We start from the raw sequence: 19,855 nt of genomic DNA, 5'->3' as shown, positions 1-19,855 counted from the left end.
AATTAAACCTTGGCTTTTGAAACTGATCGATCGGGGTAGTGATTCAAAACCAATAAGATGAGTTTGGTGGAAATCAGTATTGAGGTAAGTCATTTTAAAGTTGTGGATGTGGTTCTTCTGTAAAAATGTGACTTCTTGCAATTTCAAACGCGCGCCCCCTGCAGGATCTGAAAAGCAAGTTCGATATTCACCAACGGCAGCACACTCCTGACAAACTTATCGGCAGTTCTCAGTAGACGTACATGTTTGTTTGCTAAATGAATGCACACCTGCCTCGTGGCTCACGGTCAGCTGGAAGGGCTGCATCTGCCTACCATGCTGTAGAGCTACATGGGTTGATAATGGCCTTTGCCAGAGACCCAACTATGAGATCACTCTGGTATTCGAAATAAAAACCTTCAAATCACAGGCACTGCCTCACAACTCACTGAACCGCACAGCGCCCCCAATGACGATGCTCATTATAATAGTAAATTAAAAAGAAATAAAATTATACATCATAATCAGATCATATTAATATATAATTGTATTATTATTATAATCCTGAGCAGGTCCCCCCGGTAAATCGTCGGTAATTGCATCCCCTACTGGTCATATGAAAATGCTATTTGTAATGTGATACAGTAAGCTATTTGAAAATGTTACTTGAGCTACTCATATCATTGTGTAATAATAATGTATTGCGGATCCCTCATCTTACACCCCCTAGAAGGAAAGCCGGTCCGTGACCGAAATGAGCCACTGACAACTTCGAAAGGAAGGCACTTTAAGGCACTCAAGACGACCCCCCCCCCTCCGCCTACGTTCCTGATTTAAAACAATAATAATAATAATGGTAATAATAATAATACTTAAGTAACAATGGGGGAAACAGTTGAACAGCTTTCGCTGAACCATGAGGGCACGAGAGGTGATGACAGCTGGATTATTAGCTTCCATACACACTTTGCTACTGTTAAACACATAGACAACAACGTCATATTTTTTTCTGGAAAAAAAACACATTTTATTTTTTGACTCTTCACATGAAAAAAAAATAGGGGTATAGCATACATTCCTGAGGACACAGATCACAGCAAACGACCCGTTTGTGACATAAAGCCATGTACATAAATGAAGGAAACCAAAAACAAACAAAACACGATTTTCTTTTTCCACCGGCTATTTAAAGTTCCCCCAAAATATAGTCCGGCGCCGTAAATCGCAAATTGGTCGTTTTAAGCCCGTTTAATACGTAAGGATACACTTTTGAGTCTAAGTTCTCTTCAGTAGTCTTCACTATGCAACGCTCCATTTCGCCTGTTGCTATACACTGCTTCACCCCGTGAGTGATGAAGCATCTACTCTGATGCAGGAAGTCGTCAGACACAGCAGTCCCACCATAAACCCTAAGATCAGCTACTATCCAAACCCTGTCGCAAGCGAACAGTCTATTAATTATGCGATTCATTGTTGCTTTTTAGTCAATAGTGTCATTCCAGATTTGCAATACCACAGAACATTCCTGCAAAGCCGTAGACATCACGAATAAACGCGCTACAGAGAGCTGCACAATCCTTTGGCAGGACGTAACGGTACTGACGACAAGATGAAAAAATAAATTAGTATTTGCTCAACCAGTCAAAGTTTTAAAAAATCAAAATATAAAAAGCGTAAAAATTTTAATACCTGATCACTAGTTTCTACATAAAGTCGTAACACTATATAGGCACAAAAATTGTAACTTGTTTTTGAAAATACAGTATTCGGTACAAAACGTCTTAAAACTTGAAATTTTGGGTTCTATTAAGAGGTTCAAGTAAAATTGCTGAACTGGCAAAAATACATTATACAGAAACTGACCTATTCACATTAAAACTTTTAAACTCATTCCTGGTTTTAACATAGCATATTACATACAACAAACCTAGCTATGAAAAGTTAAACAAACGCAGTAAACAGCAAACCGCAGCGTGTGATCGCCAAGAGCCGAAAGCAGGCCAGTGTTTCCAGTTTTCGTATAAATTCACTACATTCTCCATCAAACCTGAAACATGGTAAACTTTCTTAATATGTCTTGCTCTAATTGTTTCAAAATTTCAGGGAATAATCAAATTAATTAATGAACAAGTTATGTGCCAACTGATAACGCAACCTGTTTATTTAAACAATACATACTTAGTCATTGTGGCAGATATTATTGGATCTAACTGCAATAATTGAAGATGTTTTTAACCATGTTTTTGCAAGTATATGCTAATTTCACAGAATTTTAATATTAGATTCTAGATCTCTCCAGTATTATTTACATATACCTAATTTTACCCATTTGAAAAAACAAAACTTTATTTGTTTATGCATTTTTTTCATTGGGCTCAAAGTGGGAGGGGCGTAACGTAACGTCAACACTACCAGCCAATCACAGTTTTTGTACAAATTATGGCGAACTATTTTACATGTATTATTATTAATGTCTACATTTTAGTTCTACCTGGTATTTGAACATATTTTCCTATTATGAATGATAATGACGGTCATTTTGTTATGTTGGTGAACAGCACTAGCTGGCCGTTTCACCACAGAAATAATTTGGTTGAAGAAGTAAATATCTAAGTGACGCAATGACATAAAAAAAAATACAGAACTCAGAATTTAGGAAAATGCATATTATCAGCAATTCAGCAGTCAAGCTACTTTTTCAGGTGCAAAAAAGTAAAAACTTGTCCTTTCTTAATCAGTGAAACGGTAACAATAAATCGTGAGTTCCTAAAACTAAATTCCCCTGTTCAAAAAGTGTTGCCCTAAAAGTGGACGGAGGTGGTTATGGACTTTAAATCTTTCCCTGCTACAATATGAAAAAAGAGAAAAAACAGCTGGACCCTGAGCACGTGGGCAGACAGCGATTTACACAATGGCCGAGTTTGCAATACCTCTGCTCACCTTTTTCAGCAAACGGCAGTGTTTCATAATTAAGCCATAAAAACGTTCTAATAAAAAAAACTTTATGAAACAACAGCGAGGTATAACAAAAGCTAAAGTTCTAAATTCTTTGTTGTGCAAGCATATACTGATCATTTACTATTCCAATTCCAAGAAACAAAAAATAAAAAATTCTATTCATCTTCATAACTGTAACACTGGACGCCGTAAGAGGATATTTTATGGCATATATTTATAAAAAAAAAAAAAAACCCGTCTGGTATTTGTACAACTAAAGCTAGTTAAATACAAATATTCCTGCACCTACAAAGATAGTCCTATTCCACTAAAATGTCCTCGGTTTTAATAGGATTGATAAATGGTTTGGCGTCCGAGGAGTCCGACCCCTCGTCTTTTGGCAGTTCATCACCCGGCAGCGCCGACTGGCTGTCCGAATCAGAGGGGACCTTGGCATTTATCGCGAAGCAAGTGTGCTTCATGACCTCACCGGGGCTAGACAGACTCATCTCACAGACACTGCATTTGTAAGGCCGGCCCGCGGACAGAAAGAGTGCCTCCACCTGGCTGTTGTCATCGTTGGGGCACAGCTCTATGCTGTGCCTGTTGACCATGGTGTAGGAGTCGGAGCTCTGGTGGAGGCAGACGTGACGTGCTGCCTGGTTGGCGCGACAGAAGCTCTTTCCGCAGGCGCTGCACTTGTACGGCTTGCCGGTGTGGATGTACATGTGCTCCCGCCAGTGGCTCTTCTGGATGAATTTGCGGCCGCACGTGGAACACTCGTACTTGCGTCGCTTGACCTCGCGCTCCAGGTCGACGGCCTCCAGGTTGTCGATGTCCGCTATGTCTGAGGGAGGTGGGGTCTCTGACTGCGACTGTAGGCCCTCTGCGTGGGGCGAGTCGGTTGCCGGGTGCTGCTCGCCGTCGCTGCCGCCGCCGCCATCGCTGGCCACGCGCTGGGGCTCGTCTGGGTCTCGTGAACACTGCTCTGGGGTAGAGGCACAAGGAAGGGGCAAGACCCCGGAGAGGAGAGCCTCGGAAGGGAACGTAACCTGAGCGTGGAGGAGAAGGTGGTCCCTTAAGAGACCCCGCTGGCTGAAGCGGTTCCCACAAAGGTGGCAGGAATAATGCTTCCGGAAGGATGCGTTCCTTTTCATGATGCTAGGCTTGACGTGGAGGATGGTGTTAGCCCTGGGGCTCTCGGCCAGCATCTCCACGTCCTCTGAGGAGGTCGGAATCGGCTCTGGGAGAAGCTTGGAAGGGCCCTTGGCCTCTAAGACATCTGCCTCTAACGGGGGGGAGAGGGCCGTCCTGGAGGAAAACCCGCCGGGCTGCTGGTCCGAGATCTGGATGCCGTAGAGCGACGTGGTCAGCAGGGCGCTCTGCTCCACGTGCAGCAGTGTGGCCTGGGTGGCCATGCTGGCTTCTTGGAGCAGAGGGTAGGCGTGCAGGAACTTCACGCCCTGCTCCAGTCGCAGAGGGTCGATAAGCTGCGGGGCCAGCTTGCCTGTGTACATCAGGTTGAGGAGGTAGCTGAAGATGTCAGGCTGGATGTCTGCAGGCTTCAGCCGGACACAGTCACTGAAGGGAGCAGAGAGCAGCAGTTAAAACAGGGATGAACAAAACACACAACCACAACTGGTAATCTCATCACACTAGGACACTCTTTATTGAAACCAACTGAAAAACCAAGATTCAATTCTACTGTGCTTTATATTTCTTGGTAGCTTAAAAACACATGGATGAGCATGAGAGCATTTTTTTGAGCGCAAATTGCAGATCTGCCAGAAGACCAGACGTGAGAGGGACCCCGGGTGAGATCTCACAGTACCTGTCCTGGTGGATGAAGAGCATCCTAAAGTAGTTGGAGAAGGCCGCCAGTACGGCCTTGTGAGCTTTGAAGAAGACATCGCCGATGGCCACAGTGCAGTCGCACAGGAAACCAAACCCTCTCTGCGCATTGAGCTGCTGGAGGAGAACGAGACCGTGGTTGGCCAGTTCCATTCTTCGACCTGCACAAAGCCAGAAAAGCAAAAGTCAACTTCCTGTCAAGCCAACACCAAAAAAAAAAGCAACTAAAAAAAGAGGCTAAAAGACATTCTAAGAAACTTATTTCGAGGTTATTCTTGAAATTGACAGGAACTCTACACACCCAAGCAGCCTTAGGACAAAATCTGTCTATTGAAACGGTAACAAACTTACGGGGTTTAATTTTTATCAAGTCTACTGGAAACGATTTAATAAACTCGCAACTGATCTGAATGTGAATATTTGTTTACTTATTTTGAAATAAGCATATCTTCTTCTTAGGAGGAGCATATCATACAAAATTTGGACCCATCTAAAGAACAAAATAAAAACAAGGCGAAAAAATCATAACAATAATCAAGTAAGAATAAGAGACGACAAGCCTAGCTCGGCTCGGTTAGGCACGTAAGGTAACTGCGAGCGCCCTAAAGCGGTTATTTCCGACGCGACTCGTTGCGACACCCAGAATGAGGCAAGAGGCAGCTCGTGTCTGGAAGTTATTACGCGCCGCCTCGAGCCGCACCGGCAATGCGCTCAGCAGGGCTGCCGATACGGCAAACTGAAACCATACCGGCCAGGCTTGATCTGAAATAACAGTCTTGCTTTTCCGTACACATACAAGCTGCCACTACGACAATGTAGTACATTCTTTAGCAAAAGGGCGTCAGAGAGGGGGAAACACATTAAAAACAACAAACAGAATGCTTGTTTTAACAGTACTTAGTTCATTGATCTTATCCCTTAAATGAAACGGAATTTTTAAAATTTAATTTTTCTCCGTATTTTTTTTATTTTATTTTTTATCTTTCCCTGTATTTTTTATTTTTTTCTTCTTCTCTGTATTATATATTTATTTATTTTATTTTGACCGACGTATCATTTAAGACTTCAAAGGATCAGTGTCTCAAGGTGATTTGCCCTCCCTGGGCGTCCTTAGGCACCAGGCTGGACGTAACTCTCTTCCGGAAATGTAGCATGAAGGATGGATGGATAATGCAGGTAACAAGCCTTGTTCTAATTGGATTAACTGTTGCAATACTTTCAGTGACACCAAAGTCCAATCATTACAATGAAAGATGCATTATTAACATTAAAGACAAAACCTCATGTGTAATGTCCACTAAGGTCTGCCTCCCCCGGAGGCTCCCGGTCATCTAGCGTGGGATTGTAAGACTGCTGTGATTCAGCAGGGGGCAGAGCAATGGGATTTGGGTAAATTGAGCATCTCCATGGCAACTGATCACCACTCCCGCGCCAACAATCGCCTCGGGTTAGGAAAGCCAGCAGACACTGATTAAGCTGGGCTCCTCATTAGGGTTAAATAGGGCCGGCTGGGTGGACGCAGTGGCGAGTCGGGGGAAGCACGAGGCACATTCCTGTTGAGCTGGTCTGGCTGCTTGTTTGTACCTTTCAGGAATGTAGTTTGAGAGAGACCTTATTTTTAAAATTTTACCCCCACCCTTTCTTCCAGTATGATCCCCACACTTGGTGTGGACTCCCTTCTCTCTATCCACCCATGTTCCCGTTTCGCCTCACAGAAACTGTCCATGCCACGAAAACATGTTAAAGTTTAGTGAAATGAAGCAGTGGCCTGTACTACGAAGCGGGGTTACTGGCTTATCGGGGTAACTTGTCGGTAATTTACCCCGATAAATTAGTAATCCCGCTTCGTAGTACAGGCCACAGGCGTGCATTCAATACGCAGGAGACAACAATGCAATGTTGATACTTTACATGCTCCTGATTTAAACAGGAGCTGGTGGTTGCCTGAAGAAATAATTATATTTCCGAAAGAGTGGTCTAAATGACGGTTCTTATTTGCAATTCACTTGTTTGTATTTACCTCTAAACTACCGCAAATTCATTATGTACTCCTAGATTCTCTAATTAGTAGCAGAAACTTACATTTGTCAGCCTTGGCTGCTTGTTGACAATTTATACAATAAAGCTCAGCTCTTCACAAAGCAGAGCTGCGAAACAGCTTATTAGAACTTTGGGTGCGAGGCCAGGATTTGACACTAAAACGGACAACACCATCATAATAGAAACATTCACAGGTGGACGTTACTATTTCACCTGAACTTCTCTATTTATGCAGTCAGTTTGTATTAAAAAGTCACACAATAAGTACCAGCAATTATATAAAGCACTGCAACGGAAATAGCCACACAAAACTACTCAATTTTCTCTTTGTATCAAAGCACGTTTACTCTAGCCGACGTATATAGATGCAAACCGTTACTACATGTAAACATAAATAAGAAGCAGTGGATGCTTTTACAGATACGTGAATAGCTGATTCCAATGTACTACATTCTTTTGAAATATCCTCACTTATTTAGTCGTCAGTTACGGGTCAGCTCGCCCACTGATATAAAGCACCACAAAGTTTTGTTTGTTTGTTTTCCGTAATTAGCTCTGCATCAAATGTAGGCTGAGACGCCAAACAAATAATTCCCACTGAATCTATATATGTATTTAAAATTTAGTGCATAAAAAAAAAACACCGCCCCCACGTTGACATGTGGACCGGACAGTCCCCCCGCAGAGTAAAACCACTTCCGCAGTGCGCTTTCCTGCTAAAAAATCCCCCCGCCCCCCAAACCCCTCCTCCGACAAAAAACACGATAGTTGCGAGCCTCGATCTGCCCCCTCTCCACGCCGCCGCACCGTCGGGGGGGAGGCATTGTAAACTCGCCTTCCTTTCCGCGGAACCACGCCGGAACCCCGGCGCCACCGGGCGAAACGTCGCCAATTGCCCCCAAAAATCTGAGAGTAGCGTGTAATAAGTGAAATCGGAGCGGAGTTTGCTTTGGGTTGGTGGCAGATAAAGGAGAAGAAGCGCTTACCGAATGATTTCTTTTTTTTAGAACTTCAAAGTCATATATCACATAGATTATAAATAAACCCTCTCACATCTCTTATAATAAAAAACAACGCGGATAATTAGTAGGTAAAGCGACCGTATGCGTGACCTACCTTTTTACTGCGCGATCTTTAATTTAGAGGAGTTTGCTTGTTGTCTCTTACCGGAGGGGGGGGACCTCTCAGCCGGGCTCGGAGCCTCACTGTTCCTCTGAAGCGCAGCATCGGCGGCAGCAGTCGGTGTTTTCCGGTCGCGTTACGTTACGGTCACATGACCCTCCCCGAAGCCCATCGGAAAAAAAAGAAAAAAAAAACGCCCCGTCCGGGACGCCTCCGTCTGCAGACCTACCCACTGAATGGTGTCTGACCTTAATGGCTGCGACACGGCGGTAGCTGGTCTGGCTCCCTGCCCGGCTGCCAGTAAACGGGCTCGATGTCTTCTGCTTGCGGAACAATTTAGTTACACTGTTATTTAAGTTGACAGCAGTTAGAGCTGCGGGTTCGGGGGAAAGGAGGGGGGGGGGGGTCCCCAGTAAGTATTTATCAGCATGTCAGATGGAATTAGAAGTAGAGAATTAAATCATTATTTACACCCTCTCCGCCGACATGCTTGTATTATTAACTTATAAATCAGTTTGAATTTATGAACAAAGTATATACGTATATATAAAGTATATGTTTGTTATTATTATTTATAGTCATTAGCTTTACGTAAGCATAGTTCTTTAAAAAAAATAAACATTTCATGAAATTTCTGTAGATACACTCATATTGTTACATTCTACGAACTATAAACTTTTAAGTTTGCCGTTATAAATAAATAAAATCGGATTTCATTAACGTAAGACTTTTGTTTATTTATCCATAATAGTATAATGATATTCTCTCTCACACACACACACACACACACACATATATATATATATATATGTTGCACTGTTATTTAGACAAAGATTCTGTAATTGTAGTATATGAATACATTGATTTCAATGGACTTTTGTATGGTTATGGAAAAGCCTCTGTCATTTAAGTTAAATTGCATGCTGTTTCTGAGTAGCTTGATTGTCTGTTATACATCACATTGTGACGAAAGTGGTTTATCACGTGCATACCACATGCTGTAGAAGAGCAATCCTACTCTTCTGGAGTGGTGACTTCCTGCGGGAGAACAGAGCCCCTCCTTTAAAATGTGCTTGGGTGAATGTTTATGCGTTGCCTGGAAACCAAATTTTAACACCGAGCATTAATTGACTAAACTCGCTATACCTTGTAACCTTCACCGCCTCACGCCAAGTTTGCTTCTTCAGAAATGCAAAGATAATAGATGAGATAAAGTTTGAAAATGGATATTAATAGGTCTAGTGCTGACTCAGCTGAACTGCCTGCTTCAGGTTTGAATGAAATGCCTTTTAATACGGTAAGTGCTATTAGACTGTCGTGCTTAACTGAACAGGCTAGTTACTGTTTACGTGTTTGTGGTCGTGTTTTGGTGTCTTTTCAGTTTAAAGCAGGGAAGAATTCTACCTCAAACACATTTTACAAAAATGTCCTTTGTAATTTTACGTTGTTTTTCAAAAGACGTTTTGATTTATTACAAAACATACAAACTTAAGATATTTTCTGTAAAACATGATAGGCCTGTATTATATTGCATTTACCTTATGAGCTCATTGTAAATTTCGCGTAACAATACAGTACGTAGAACAGCCAAGTTATTGCTATTCTGAAATGTGAGTAAAATGTGCCTTTTTACTTATTTGTGTACCTTAAATTTTCGGATCATAATATTCCCATTCTTTCCTATATTTGATCTATTAAATATAAATTAAATTTAAACTTAAAATGTAACATAATGTTTTATTTTTTTCTAAATTGTACTCATTTTAATGACCAGCGCATATCCTAGACATTCATTTATTAAAGTTTTCAGGAGACATTGTAATGCAACCCTGTAACCCTAAACTGAATAAGTGGCTTTAAGATGGATGGATGGATGGATGGATGGACAGACGACGGATGGAAGGAATTCAACACATCCTGTCATTGTTCACAGATCCAAGACCAAGTGGATGTTTTAAAGAAGAGACTACAAGTCAAAGAAGACATGATTTTGTCTCTGACATCAGACACGTATGGTGCTGCTTGTGACACAGAATAATAAACATAAAGTCATGCTTATATATTATGGTTATATATTATGGTTATTATCTCATCATTGTAACAAGCACAGGGGCGGCATGGTGGTGCAGTGGTTAGCACTGTTGCCTCACACCTCTGGGACCCGGGTTCGAGTCTCCGCCTGGGTCACATGTGTATGGAGTTTGCATGTTCTCCCCATGTCGTCGTGGGGTTTCCTCTGGGTACTCCGGTTTCCCCCCACAGTCCAAAGACATGCTGAGGCTAATTGGAGTTGCTAAAATTGGCCATAGGTGTGCGCGTGTAAATGACTGGTGTGTGAGTGTGCCCTGTGATGGGCTGGCCCCCCATCCTGGGTTGTTCCCTGCCTCGTGCCCATTGCTTCCGGGATAGGCTCCAGACCCTCCGCGACCCAGTAGGATAAGCGGTTTGAATGGATGGATGGATGGATGTAACAAGCACAACCACCAAAATGTCAATTAGTCTCATATTTGCAAAATTATATGCAGTGATCAGGTGCAGGGAGTAGTGTGGCGCGTATCCAAGGCAGGCTAGGGCACAAAGTAGGCTACACCCTTCACAGGATCCCAATCCGGTGGGAGAACTGCATTGATTTGGACAAAATAATGCATTGTGTGATACACAGATGTGTAGTAATAGCTAATGTATGGTACCAGTCAAAATTCTGGGCACACCTACTGATTTTTCAACAAGATAGCAACCCTAAGTACACCTCAAGGTTATGTAAGTGTTGTATTATCTCATGACCAAGCAGAGAGATGGAGCGCTGTGGCAGATGACCTGCCCCCCCACAAACCCCCAACCTAAACCCTATAGAGATGCTCTGGGATGAGCTGGATAGAAGAGTAAGAGTAAGGTAGCCAACTTGTGTCCTGAACTTGTGGAAACTCCTTCAGGACTGTTGGAGAAACATTCCAGGTGGCTACATCTGGTTGAAAGAATGCCAAGAGTCTGCAATGCTGTCATCAAAGCACTAGGGGGCTATTCTGAAGAGTTTAAAATTCGAGAAAATTTTGAGATGCATGTTTCTCCCTATATTTGATATTTATTACCTCATTGCCCTGAGGTGTTTTACTGTAAGGTGAATCACACAGGTAAATAAAAAGACATGTATGAAAAGCAGGTGTGTCCAAACTTTTGACTGGTGCTGCATGCCTGTGTTGCAATCTGTTGACCAGTAAGTACTCAGAGGGAAGGAAGGAGGCGGAGCAGCAGCCCAGAGACGCAGGAAGGAGATACCATGATGTTGCCTTCCGATTGGCTGACAGATTGTCCATCAATCTGAGAGGGAATGAAGATCCACTGGATTTTATTGTGCATCTGGTGACTATCAGGCTCCACAAGCTCCACATCACCTAAGAAGACCACCCCTCCTTTGTCACTTCCCCTTGTGTCCCCTTTCCGGCCTTCCGTCAGTGGGGTAAGGCAGTGTTGCGGATTCGCTCTCGCAGGTCGACACGCTCTGCGAGGAGAAAGGCAGGAGAAGGAGCGAGATGAGGAGCCTGAAGAACTCCATGGCGGCCAGCGAGGTGGAGTGCAGAGCCGGCCGGCAGACGGTGATGCGGCTGGTGGCCGAGGTGCGACGGGAGCAGAGTCTCGCGGCGGCCCGTGCTGAGGAGGTAGAGACTCTCAGAAAGGTACACAGCAGCCAAGGCTCTGCCTATTAATGAAGGCTAATTAAAGGTAAATAAGATTCCTAACTGCAGTTGTTAAATTGAATGGTATGTGTGCCTTGTGATGGGCTGGTGCCCCATCCTGAGTAGCTATAGACCACTGTGACCCTGCATAGGACAAGTGGGTATAGAAAATGGATGGATGGATGGTATATTTAACGGTATTTTTATGTCTTTATGTTCATATTGCATTACAAGGGCGTAACTTTGGATTAAACATTATGGGGGTTGATGTCCCCACCCATTCATCATAACAGTATGATTTTATTGGGGGGGGAGGTGTTTATTGCGGGGGTTATAATCCCCCCCCCCCAGCCCCCCGTAATTTACAGTCATGTCTCAGTATGTCATGTTTAAATGTCTTGTATTTTTCGCTATTTCATTGCTCTATGACCAAATGAATTGAAATTTCATCTAGTGTACGAACTCTGTACCATTCAGCTGAAAATGACTATAAAGTTCATCTGCCTTAACTTTACCAGCAAGGTCACATGGTTTCACATGGTCACAAGCCTTCACATGGTTGTTATTAAACTAAATTAATTCTCATGTTTCTGTGTTCCACAGGACATCGACCAGGCTCTGCTGGCCAAGAGGAAGACTGAGGCGGAAAGCGAGGTCCTCAGGGAGAAGCTGGAGTCAGGCCAGCGCGCCCTAGCGGACTCCCAGCAGGAAGCCGACCGCCTGGGCAGGCATTCCCAGGAGCTGAGCCGACAGCTGCACCGCAGCCAAATTGAGGCCCAGGCTGTGAAGGCCCTCCTGCGGGCCTTTGGGCAGGAAGTGACAGAGCACATCCGTGACCAAAGCAGTCCAGCCTCAGAGGAGGATGTTCAAAAAAAACTCAGGGAGCTCTGTAGAAGCAGAGATACTGGCGTTGAGGTGCAGTACAGAAAGCCAGGCCTCTGTGTTCAAATTATCATGATTTCATGCATTGCTGTATTACATACATTACAGCCTGGCAATTCTTTGCTTTTCTATGTTATCACAACTCAAATAGTTTTATCTTTCAATCTTTTTAAACAAAAAACTGCTACTTCCCTTACATTATTTACTTGCTTTGTCTGTGTCGCTGTCAAACGCAGAATATTCCAAAAATCGAGGACGGTCTGTCTGAGGTCCTGGGGGAGCTTGCCAGGCTGTTTGGGCTCCACCAGGGGGTGCTAGAGAGAGCCCGTTCAGCCGAGCAGCAGGTGCAGGAGCTAGGAAGGCGGCAGAAGGAACTGGAGGCCGAGCTGGTCACGGCAGAAGTGCTCGGCGACGGGTTGAGCCGGGAAAGACACAACGTGAGGGGCGGGGCCACTGTGGTCCACCAGGCGTCTGGTGGAGGATTCAGATCAATGTGAAATAGCTGATATTACCACGTCTTACATACTGCATGAACCACATTTACTCTGAAAATGGATGATACTACTTTGCATTATTCCCTACTACATTAAAGAGATTTACAAAGTAAATTCTTTCAGTAGCTGGTGAAAAGTGAGTCTTTAAACAATGATAAATAAATTTCATTAAAATATTTCTCCTTGTTTGAATTGGAGAAATATGTCAACTAATCTGCTACATAATTCAACAAGCCAAGTCAAGTGTCCGGGTTTCAGTTTTTGTATACTTTCATACCACTAGGGGGTGTTTTATGTCTAGGATGAAGACCCATGTGGACCCTTGGGGAAGAAATATACTGCAAAAAATACTGCATGTATCACAATGTCAAAATGCGAAAAGCGCAATTTCTGTGATCATCTGACGATTAATAAGAAGAATGCTCTCAGAAGTTTGCCTCTTTTCCGTTGACCACAGAACCTGCGCTTCCTCGAGCAGCTGTCAGAGAGGCTGAAGCTGGAAAGGCTTGCCGCAGAAATGGGCTTCGACATGCAGGCAGAGGCGATCCTGCTGCGCGTGGAGCGACTGGTGAAGCAGGAAGAACGTGATTTGGTGGAAAGCAAGACTCTGGCGCGTGATCTGCAGAGAAAGGTTGGAGGGGTGCCGTGCACAGTTTATTTTTTTTAACACTAACAAAGCTAAAGCCAGAATGTGGTGGAAAAACCACATTATTGCATGTAACAGTATCAGTTCTGAGGTAACACTTGTTAAAAAACACCCTGTTTTTCTTGGCGGCGGTAGGAATGTGGCTTGGGGATAAGGCTGAATCGTCATCTGTGCGGGTAAAGCGGGATTTAGCCATGGTGTCCTGCCCTGTCTCCCACAGATGAAGGTCCATCGAGAGCAGCTGCAGAGCAAGGAGCTGCACATGGATATGCTGCGCAGGAAGGTGGCCCAGCTGGAGGAGGAGAAACGAAGCCGCTCGGCGCTGGCCGTGGAGCGTGACGACGCTCACCTGACAGCCCGCAAGCTGCAGAAGAAGGTGGAGAGGCTACAGAAGGAGCTGGAGGCCTTGCACCACTCAGACACTGAGCTTAAAGCCCGGCTTTGTCATACCAATGAGCTCAAGGTATGTCTACAATTGTGTTGAGCATTGTGGGATACTGGAGGACAGACTACCAGGCAACTATACCTCAGATATCCAAAACATTCTTTTATTCGGAGATTGTCTTAGCACTATATCTGCTGGAAGACTTGCTACATGATGGAAGATTTAATTCATTCATCATGGTTTAGCTGTTTATTTTTATTAGTTGCTGTCCAGTTGAGCGCGGACTCCTAATGGCTATATAAGCAGCACATTTGCACAATCGATCTTCTGGCAAAGGCATCAGACATCCCAAAGGCACGTTGATTATTGTGATTATTGAGCCAACCATCTTTCTGACCATCCGCTTCCATTTTTACCTTCAACTTTCCCTGTGCACTGCGTCTTCTCATAATATGCCTAAAATAAGAAAATTCACGGAAAATCCCATATACTGAGCAATTCTCTGTTCTTAGGCATACTTCAGTACTTCTGAAGTCCTTCATTACAGCTCTACAGATGCCAGTCTAGGATGTATTTATTGACTGATGGGTCTTTTCTTGTTGATAACTGTTCCATGGAGGCAAAATTGATATAATTTCATCATCATGAAGTTATCTGCCAATCATGATCTGTGTTTTCTTTACCTTCAGCTGTAGCACTGTCATGTCTCCAGGGATGGGTGCCAGTGGTTGACAAATGGATGGTTATACAATAAGTTATGGATTTTTAGTACACTTTCATTAAAAAAACACCAATTTGTACTTTTAAGGGTGCAATACTTGTCACTGGGGCTGTACCCTCAAGGGTCTGCTAAATGTACCCTATAGCTGTAGGTGAATGTACCTTTTAAGGTACCAAAATGGAGTCTGAGGAACATTTTATACCAGTGGGGTACATTAGCAGTCCAAGGCCTGTGCTCTTTTTTCTAATACTGTAGGCACATCTATTATTTCCAGGAATCAGAACTGTTTTCCTGCTCTATAAGTCATTTACTGTTTGTCATGATGGTAACACCCTGGCATTCCTGATTGATTCCCCCTTATTTACCTCTTCTCATTTAACGAAAGCTGACGCGTTTGTCTTGACTAATATGAAGATCAAAGTCCTGGAGCAGAATCAGACCATCGAAGTCCAGGGCAAGAGCCTTGACAGACTGCAGAAGGAGAAAGCAAAGGCGACAGGGAGGTTAGCCATGGAGAAGACCGAGCTGGAGAGCAGGTATCAGGAAGCCGTGGAGGGCCAGCAGCAGGTCCAGCGATCTCTGCAGAGTCGCTCCAGCGAGCTGAGGATTCTCCAGCAGACCGTGCTGGAGCTCACTGAGAAGGAGAGACAGGTAAGTCAGGCTAATGCTAAAACACACGTAGATGAGTGAATGTTACATTTATATAGCACTCACTACACAGTAGCTAAGGGACAGGAGAGAATTTACCAGGTACATATAGGGGATGATTAGGAGGCCAGATTTGAAAGGGCCACAATGGGTGAACAGAGTCACACACTGCATTGGGACGTCGGGATCCCAGCAGACCACAGGATGGACTAACCTACTGGCCACACCAACAACTCATCAACCCAGCGTTTCTAGTTGGTCTCCCATCCAAATGATGACCAGGCTCAAACATGCTTAGTTTCAGATGGGATACCTAGTCTGAACTGCAGGGGGTACTGTATGACTACTGTTAGCAAATTGCTAAAACTATTAATTTAAGATGTTTTCCCATCTACTATTTTTAAGTTGACAGACTTCCGTAAGGTAGTGGCCAGCATGCTCGGCCTGGACATCAACACATTGGCCGTGCCCGACTATGAGATCATCAAGACGCTGGAGGGGTTTCTCCACGCATCTCCCCACACGCACCGGCTTTGCCAATGCCTGGATCACACCCATCGCCAGCTCACTTTGAACTAGGCCATGGCTCGGTATAACAACACATACAACATCTGGGAACCTCCTCCACGTGCAAGAAGAGCAGCTATTTATGGCCGAATTTCTATGTAACAATTCACCAGTACGCTGAACACAAATTTTACATTTCTTTCTTATTGCCACGATTGCATGTTAAATTCCAAAATCACAAATAAATGTCATAATCAGAATGTGGAAAATTGTTTTTATTATAGTCTTGATTGTTATGCTATAAAATACACTATTTGGACTAAAGTACTGGGATATGCCTCTCAATCAATGAATTTAGGTGTTTCATTCAGACCCATTGCTACAGGTGTATACAATCAATACCTGGCCATGCAGTCAGGCGTACAAACAATGGTGAAAGAATGAGTCATTTTGAAGAGCTCAGTGAATTTAAGTGTGGTATTGTCATAGGATGACAGCTTTTGTGATGGCAGCTACAGAGTGGGGTCGCCGAGTGCTGAGGTGCATCCCCAACGTTCTGTTGATTCAGTAACTGCAGAGTTCCAAACTTCCTCTGGAATTTTTTCCACCTTTGTGATTGACTAGAATGGAAATTGCGAGTCTGGCCTTCATATTCAAACTCAGTGCCTGACCTCACAAATGCTCTTCTGGCTGAATGAGCAAAAATTCCCACAGACACACTCCATAAACTTGGGGAAAGCCTTCCTAGAAGAGTGGCAGCTGTTATAGCCACAAAGGAGGAACCAACTCCACCTCCACCTATGGATTTAGAATCAGATATCATAAAAGTTCCTGTAGGTGTTCCAGTACTTGTCCATGTATTGTATGTATGCACCGGAAAATAATTTAGTCGTGGTTTTTTTGGCAAAGTATTATGAATTATCGCTTTGAGTAGAAATGTCTTATCTTAATGCCATTGGTGTAATTAAAGCTGTATATGGTCGTTTATCTTTGAGGACAGAAAATCACTGTGACATTGTGGCACTAGCTTGTATTTGTTGTTTCTTAATTTTTTCCTCTCATTTTTCACTCCATTCATTGAGGAACACTAATCTCCCCGGATTACAGCTTGACCTGACACTGTTGAGGCTGTTCTTTGCGATATGTACATCATACTCAGTCTCTTACCCAGTAATCTGGTAACACACGGTCATTTTGGCTTCGCAAACGCAATGTTAACTCTTGCAGAATGTTCTTCAATGTCCAATTTTATCAATCAGCTTAGCCTGATCCGCTCATCTAATGCCGGGTTGTTGTGAGCCCAGCGCCTGTCTCAGGAAGGTGGGGGCATCCTGGGTAGTAAAAACTGAAGTGAGAAGGTAAACATGACCATCAACTTCTGATGAAGAGGTAGAGGCAGTGAGCTACAAATCGAACGGCTGTTATATTTTAGGGTTAGCCGTATGTGAATTGAAGCTTAACTGATTTCCACCCTAAGAAAGTGTAGCTTGAGTCGTAATCTAATTTCACAGGTGAGAAGTCATTCATGCCTGTCACTCGTTCACTTGCAGGCTAGAGGTCATGCGTGAATGGTGACCGTAATTGGGAATGATAAGTTTTAAACGCAGCCCGCAGAATAATAGTGCTTCAGGAGTGTGCCTTATCAGTGGGGTCAATGTGACCCAGCATATTCCATCCATTTATCTATTTCCAGCAACTGCTTCTGAAAACCGAAATGACACAGTGTGCTTTTTTCTCCGGATGTTTTAACCACTGATTTTCCGCAAAATATGTTCCATCCATTCATCCATCCATCCATCCATCTTGTAAGAAATGGTGTTTAAGTGATTTTTCATTTTGGTGTAAAACTATGAAGTTACGTCTGTAAAATTGTCTCAGTTTAACCATTTTAAAACCTCTCCTAAAGTCACCCAGGTATTTGCAGTTAACCATCCAGTATACCAATGTATCTTTCACTGGGCCAATTCTTGTATAGCTAATCAATCCCTCATTGAGTCGTTTAACAAATTAAGCTAATTAATTAATTGTGCCGGAATGGCTGAGGTGCCCCTCAGGAGAGGTGTTCATGTAAGTCATCCAACAAGATACCAGTAATTTTTTGGCCAACGTAATAAATTCTTCTTAGTTTTTATTGTTACTGTTAATTTGCATTAGTTCTTATGTTAAGTTGTGTTTTTTTGTTCTGAGAAAAAATGCACTTATTATGCAGATAAACAGCTTTAAACATGTCCTTTGACTGCCTGAGGTCAAATGCACTGTACGTGCATTTCATAATGAGTTTAAGTCATTATAACCTAAAATAGTGTTTTTACTTTCAGTATCAGAAAAAACATCCATCCATCCATCCATCCATTTTCCAAACCACTTATCCTACTGGGTAGCAGGGCAAAAAAAACATATTCCAAGTAAATAAATGTAAACACATTGTTTTTGTTTTGCAGGCATTACTTATTAGAAAGTACTTATGTTATAGCATACAGCATACGTTACTGTCCATTCAGCCCTGAAGCGCTATCGCAACTGTTCAAATGCACTTTTATGCATGTATATGACTGTGCAGATGATCATTCAGGAGAGGGGACTGCTGCCAAACCACAAGACAAACATTAACTACAGCATTTATTACGTAAGATTATTGTTGGAAATTTAAGGGAAATGTTCATTTATTTCCCTGCAAGCGTTTAAGGCTGGTTTTCACACAACAAACATTTCGCTGTGACAGTTTTCAAAATGATGTATGCTAATGATAGATGTATGAAGTAGCAGGCGTCATAGGAAATGATGCATTATGTTAAAGGTTACAGTCTCTGCCGTGGGATCCTTATGTTGTAGTAACAAGCATTAGCAATGATGGTATCAGAGTAACACACAAAGGCATCCATAAATTCAAGCTGTTCAGAAGATGTTTTGTTATTGTCTGATGTTTTTAGGATGATCCAAAAAAGTGTGACAAGACTTGTGCATCAAGCATTGATTTTCTGATCAAATGCAGAAACGAAAACTAAGACTGACATTGATTCTGCAGTGTTATGAGTGGGACCATCAAACAACGACGGAAAAACCGTCAATCTGACTTTTTTTTCCTTGTGCCTGGAAGAAAATTTGAATCATTGAGTTTTCTGGCACTGAATGATGAAACGTTTATTCCTAATTGTATAAATTGGCATTCAGAGCCAAGCGTTATCCTCGGTTTATTTGCAGTGTTACTATGACCTGGTCTGTGACATAGTATTGATTTCTCTTGGGGTGCTTTTTTCGGTTTGTACTGTGACCTGCCAATTTTGGCTGGACATTTAAAAAGCATTGTTAGTGATCGCCAGCTCTTTAATCCACCAGCAGCAGATCAGGAAGACGGCAGCAATGGGAGGTTTCGCTGCAGATCACACCTGCTTCTAATAAGCAGCACAACTGCTCAAATTGAGGTATGTAATAATTAGTAAAAAAAAATTGTTGTAAATTTCAAGGGTGTTTCACAGCACCAGGCCAGAAATCCTAGCAATGGTGATATTAATGGCAAAGTATTTTTTGTGTTGTGGTTCGTTTGAAGAGGAAACAAGAAAACTAGGTGTGATCTAATGTCACATGACCATTAAACACCTATTAAAATGAAATGAATTGACTTAACAGCCTTTTATCTAGATTCAGGCCAGTCCAACGATATTGCTTCAAGGGCTAGGAAGGCCGGCTTGGTCAGGTTATTGGATGGCACATTGTATGATTTTTTTACAAATCCCAAGGTAACCATTTTTTATCACATTATGTTTTCCTGAACAATGCTTATTAATGCAACTGAATATGTTTCTGCTCAGATTAGATGTTAATTATAATCAATCACAGAAAAAATGAAAAGCATATAAACATAAATATCTATATATAATTGCACAGAAGTCCGGTATCTTCTACTTCTTGTTGGGGCGCCTGTGTAGCAGGTATAGATTTTGAAATCTACTGATAAATACTCATGAAGAA

At 42.8% G+C, this 19,855-nt stretch overlaps 2 protein-coding genes across 3 annotated transcripts; one reads left to right on the top strand and one right to left on the bottom strand.

Annotated features, from left to right (window-relative positions):
• Positions 1-998: 998 nt before the first annotated feature.
• On the bottom strand, positions 999-8,116 carry LOC125707981 (zinc finger and BTB domain-containing protein 2-like). 2 transcript variants are annotated; one of them, XM_048975432.1, is made up of 3 exons: positions 7,975-8,116; positions 4,748-4,928; positions 999-4,497 (listed from the first exon to the last, which is right to left on the bottom strand). In XM_048975432.1, exons 2-3 carry the CDS (start codon positions 4,918-4,920, stop codon positions 3,237-3,239), a joined length of 1,434 nt encoding a protein of 477 aa, XP_048831389.1. In that variant the 5' UTR covers positions 4,921-4,928; positions 7,975-8,116; the 3' UTR covers positions 999-3,236. The 2 variants fall into 2 exon arrangements, with proteins under 2 accessions (XP_048831389.1, XP_048831388.1); XM_048975431.1 differs by having other exon boundaries at positions 7,924-8,110.
• Positions 8,117-9,011: 895 nt separating this feature from the next.
• Positions 9,012-16,912, top strand: ccdc170 (coiled-coil domain containing 170). The gene is made up of 10 exons (XM_048974390.1): positions 9,012-9,226; positions 9,863-9,939; positions 11,145-11,289; positions 11,418-11,603; positions 12,207-12,518; positions 12,722-12,922; positions 13,437-13,610; positions 13,846-14,088; positions 15,146-15,382; positions 15,785-16,912. The coding sequence occupies exons 1-10, from the start codon at positions 9,152-9,154 to the stop codon at positions 15,956-15,958; spliced, it is 1,824 nt and encodes a 607-aa protein (XP_048830347.1). The 5' UTR covers positions 9,012-9,151; the 3' UTR covers positions 15,959-16,912.
• Positions 16,913-19,855: the final 2,943 nt, after the last annotated feature.

Source organism: Brienomyrus brachyistius, chromosome 14, assembly GCF_023856365.1.
Source record: "Brienomyrus brachyistius isolate T26 chromosome 14, BBRACH_0.4, whole genome shotgun sequence".
NCBI classification, from domain to species: Eukaryota; Metazoa; Chordata; class Actinopteri; order Osteoglossiformes; family Mormyridae; genus Brienomyrus; species Brienomyrus brachyistius.
This window is presented reverse-complemented; position numbering and strand designations above follow the sequence as displayed.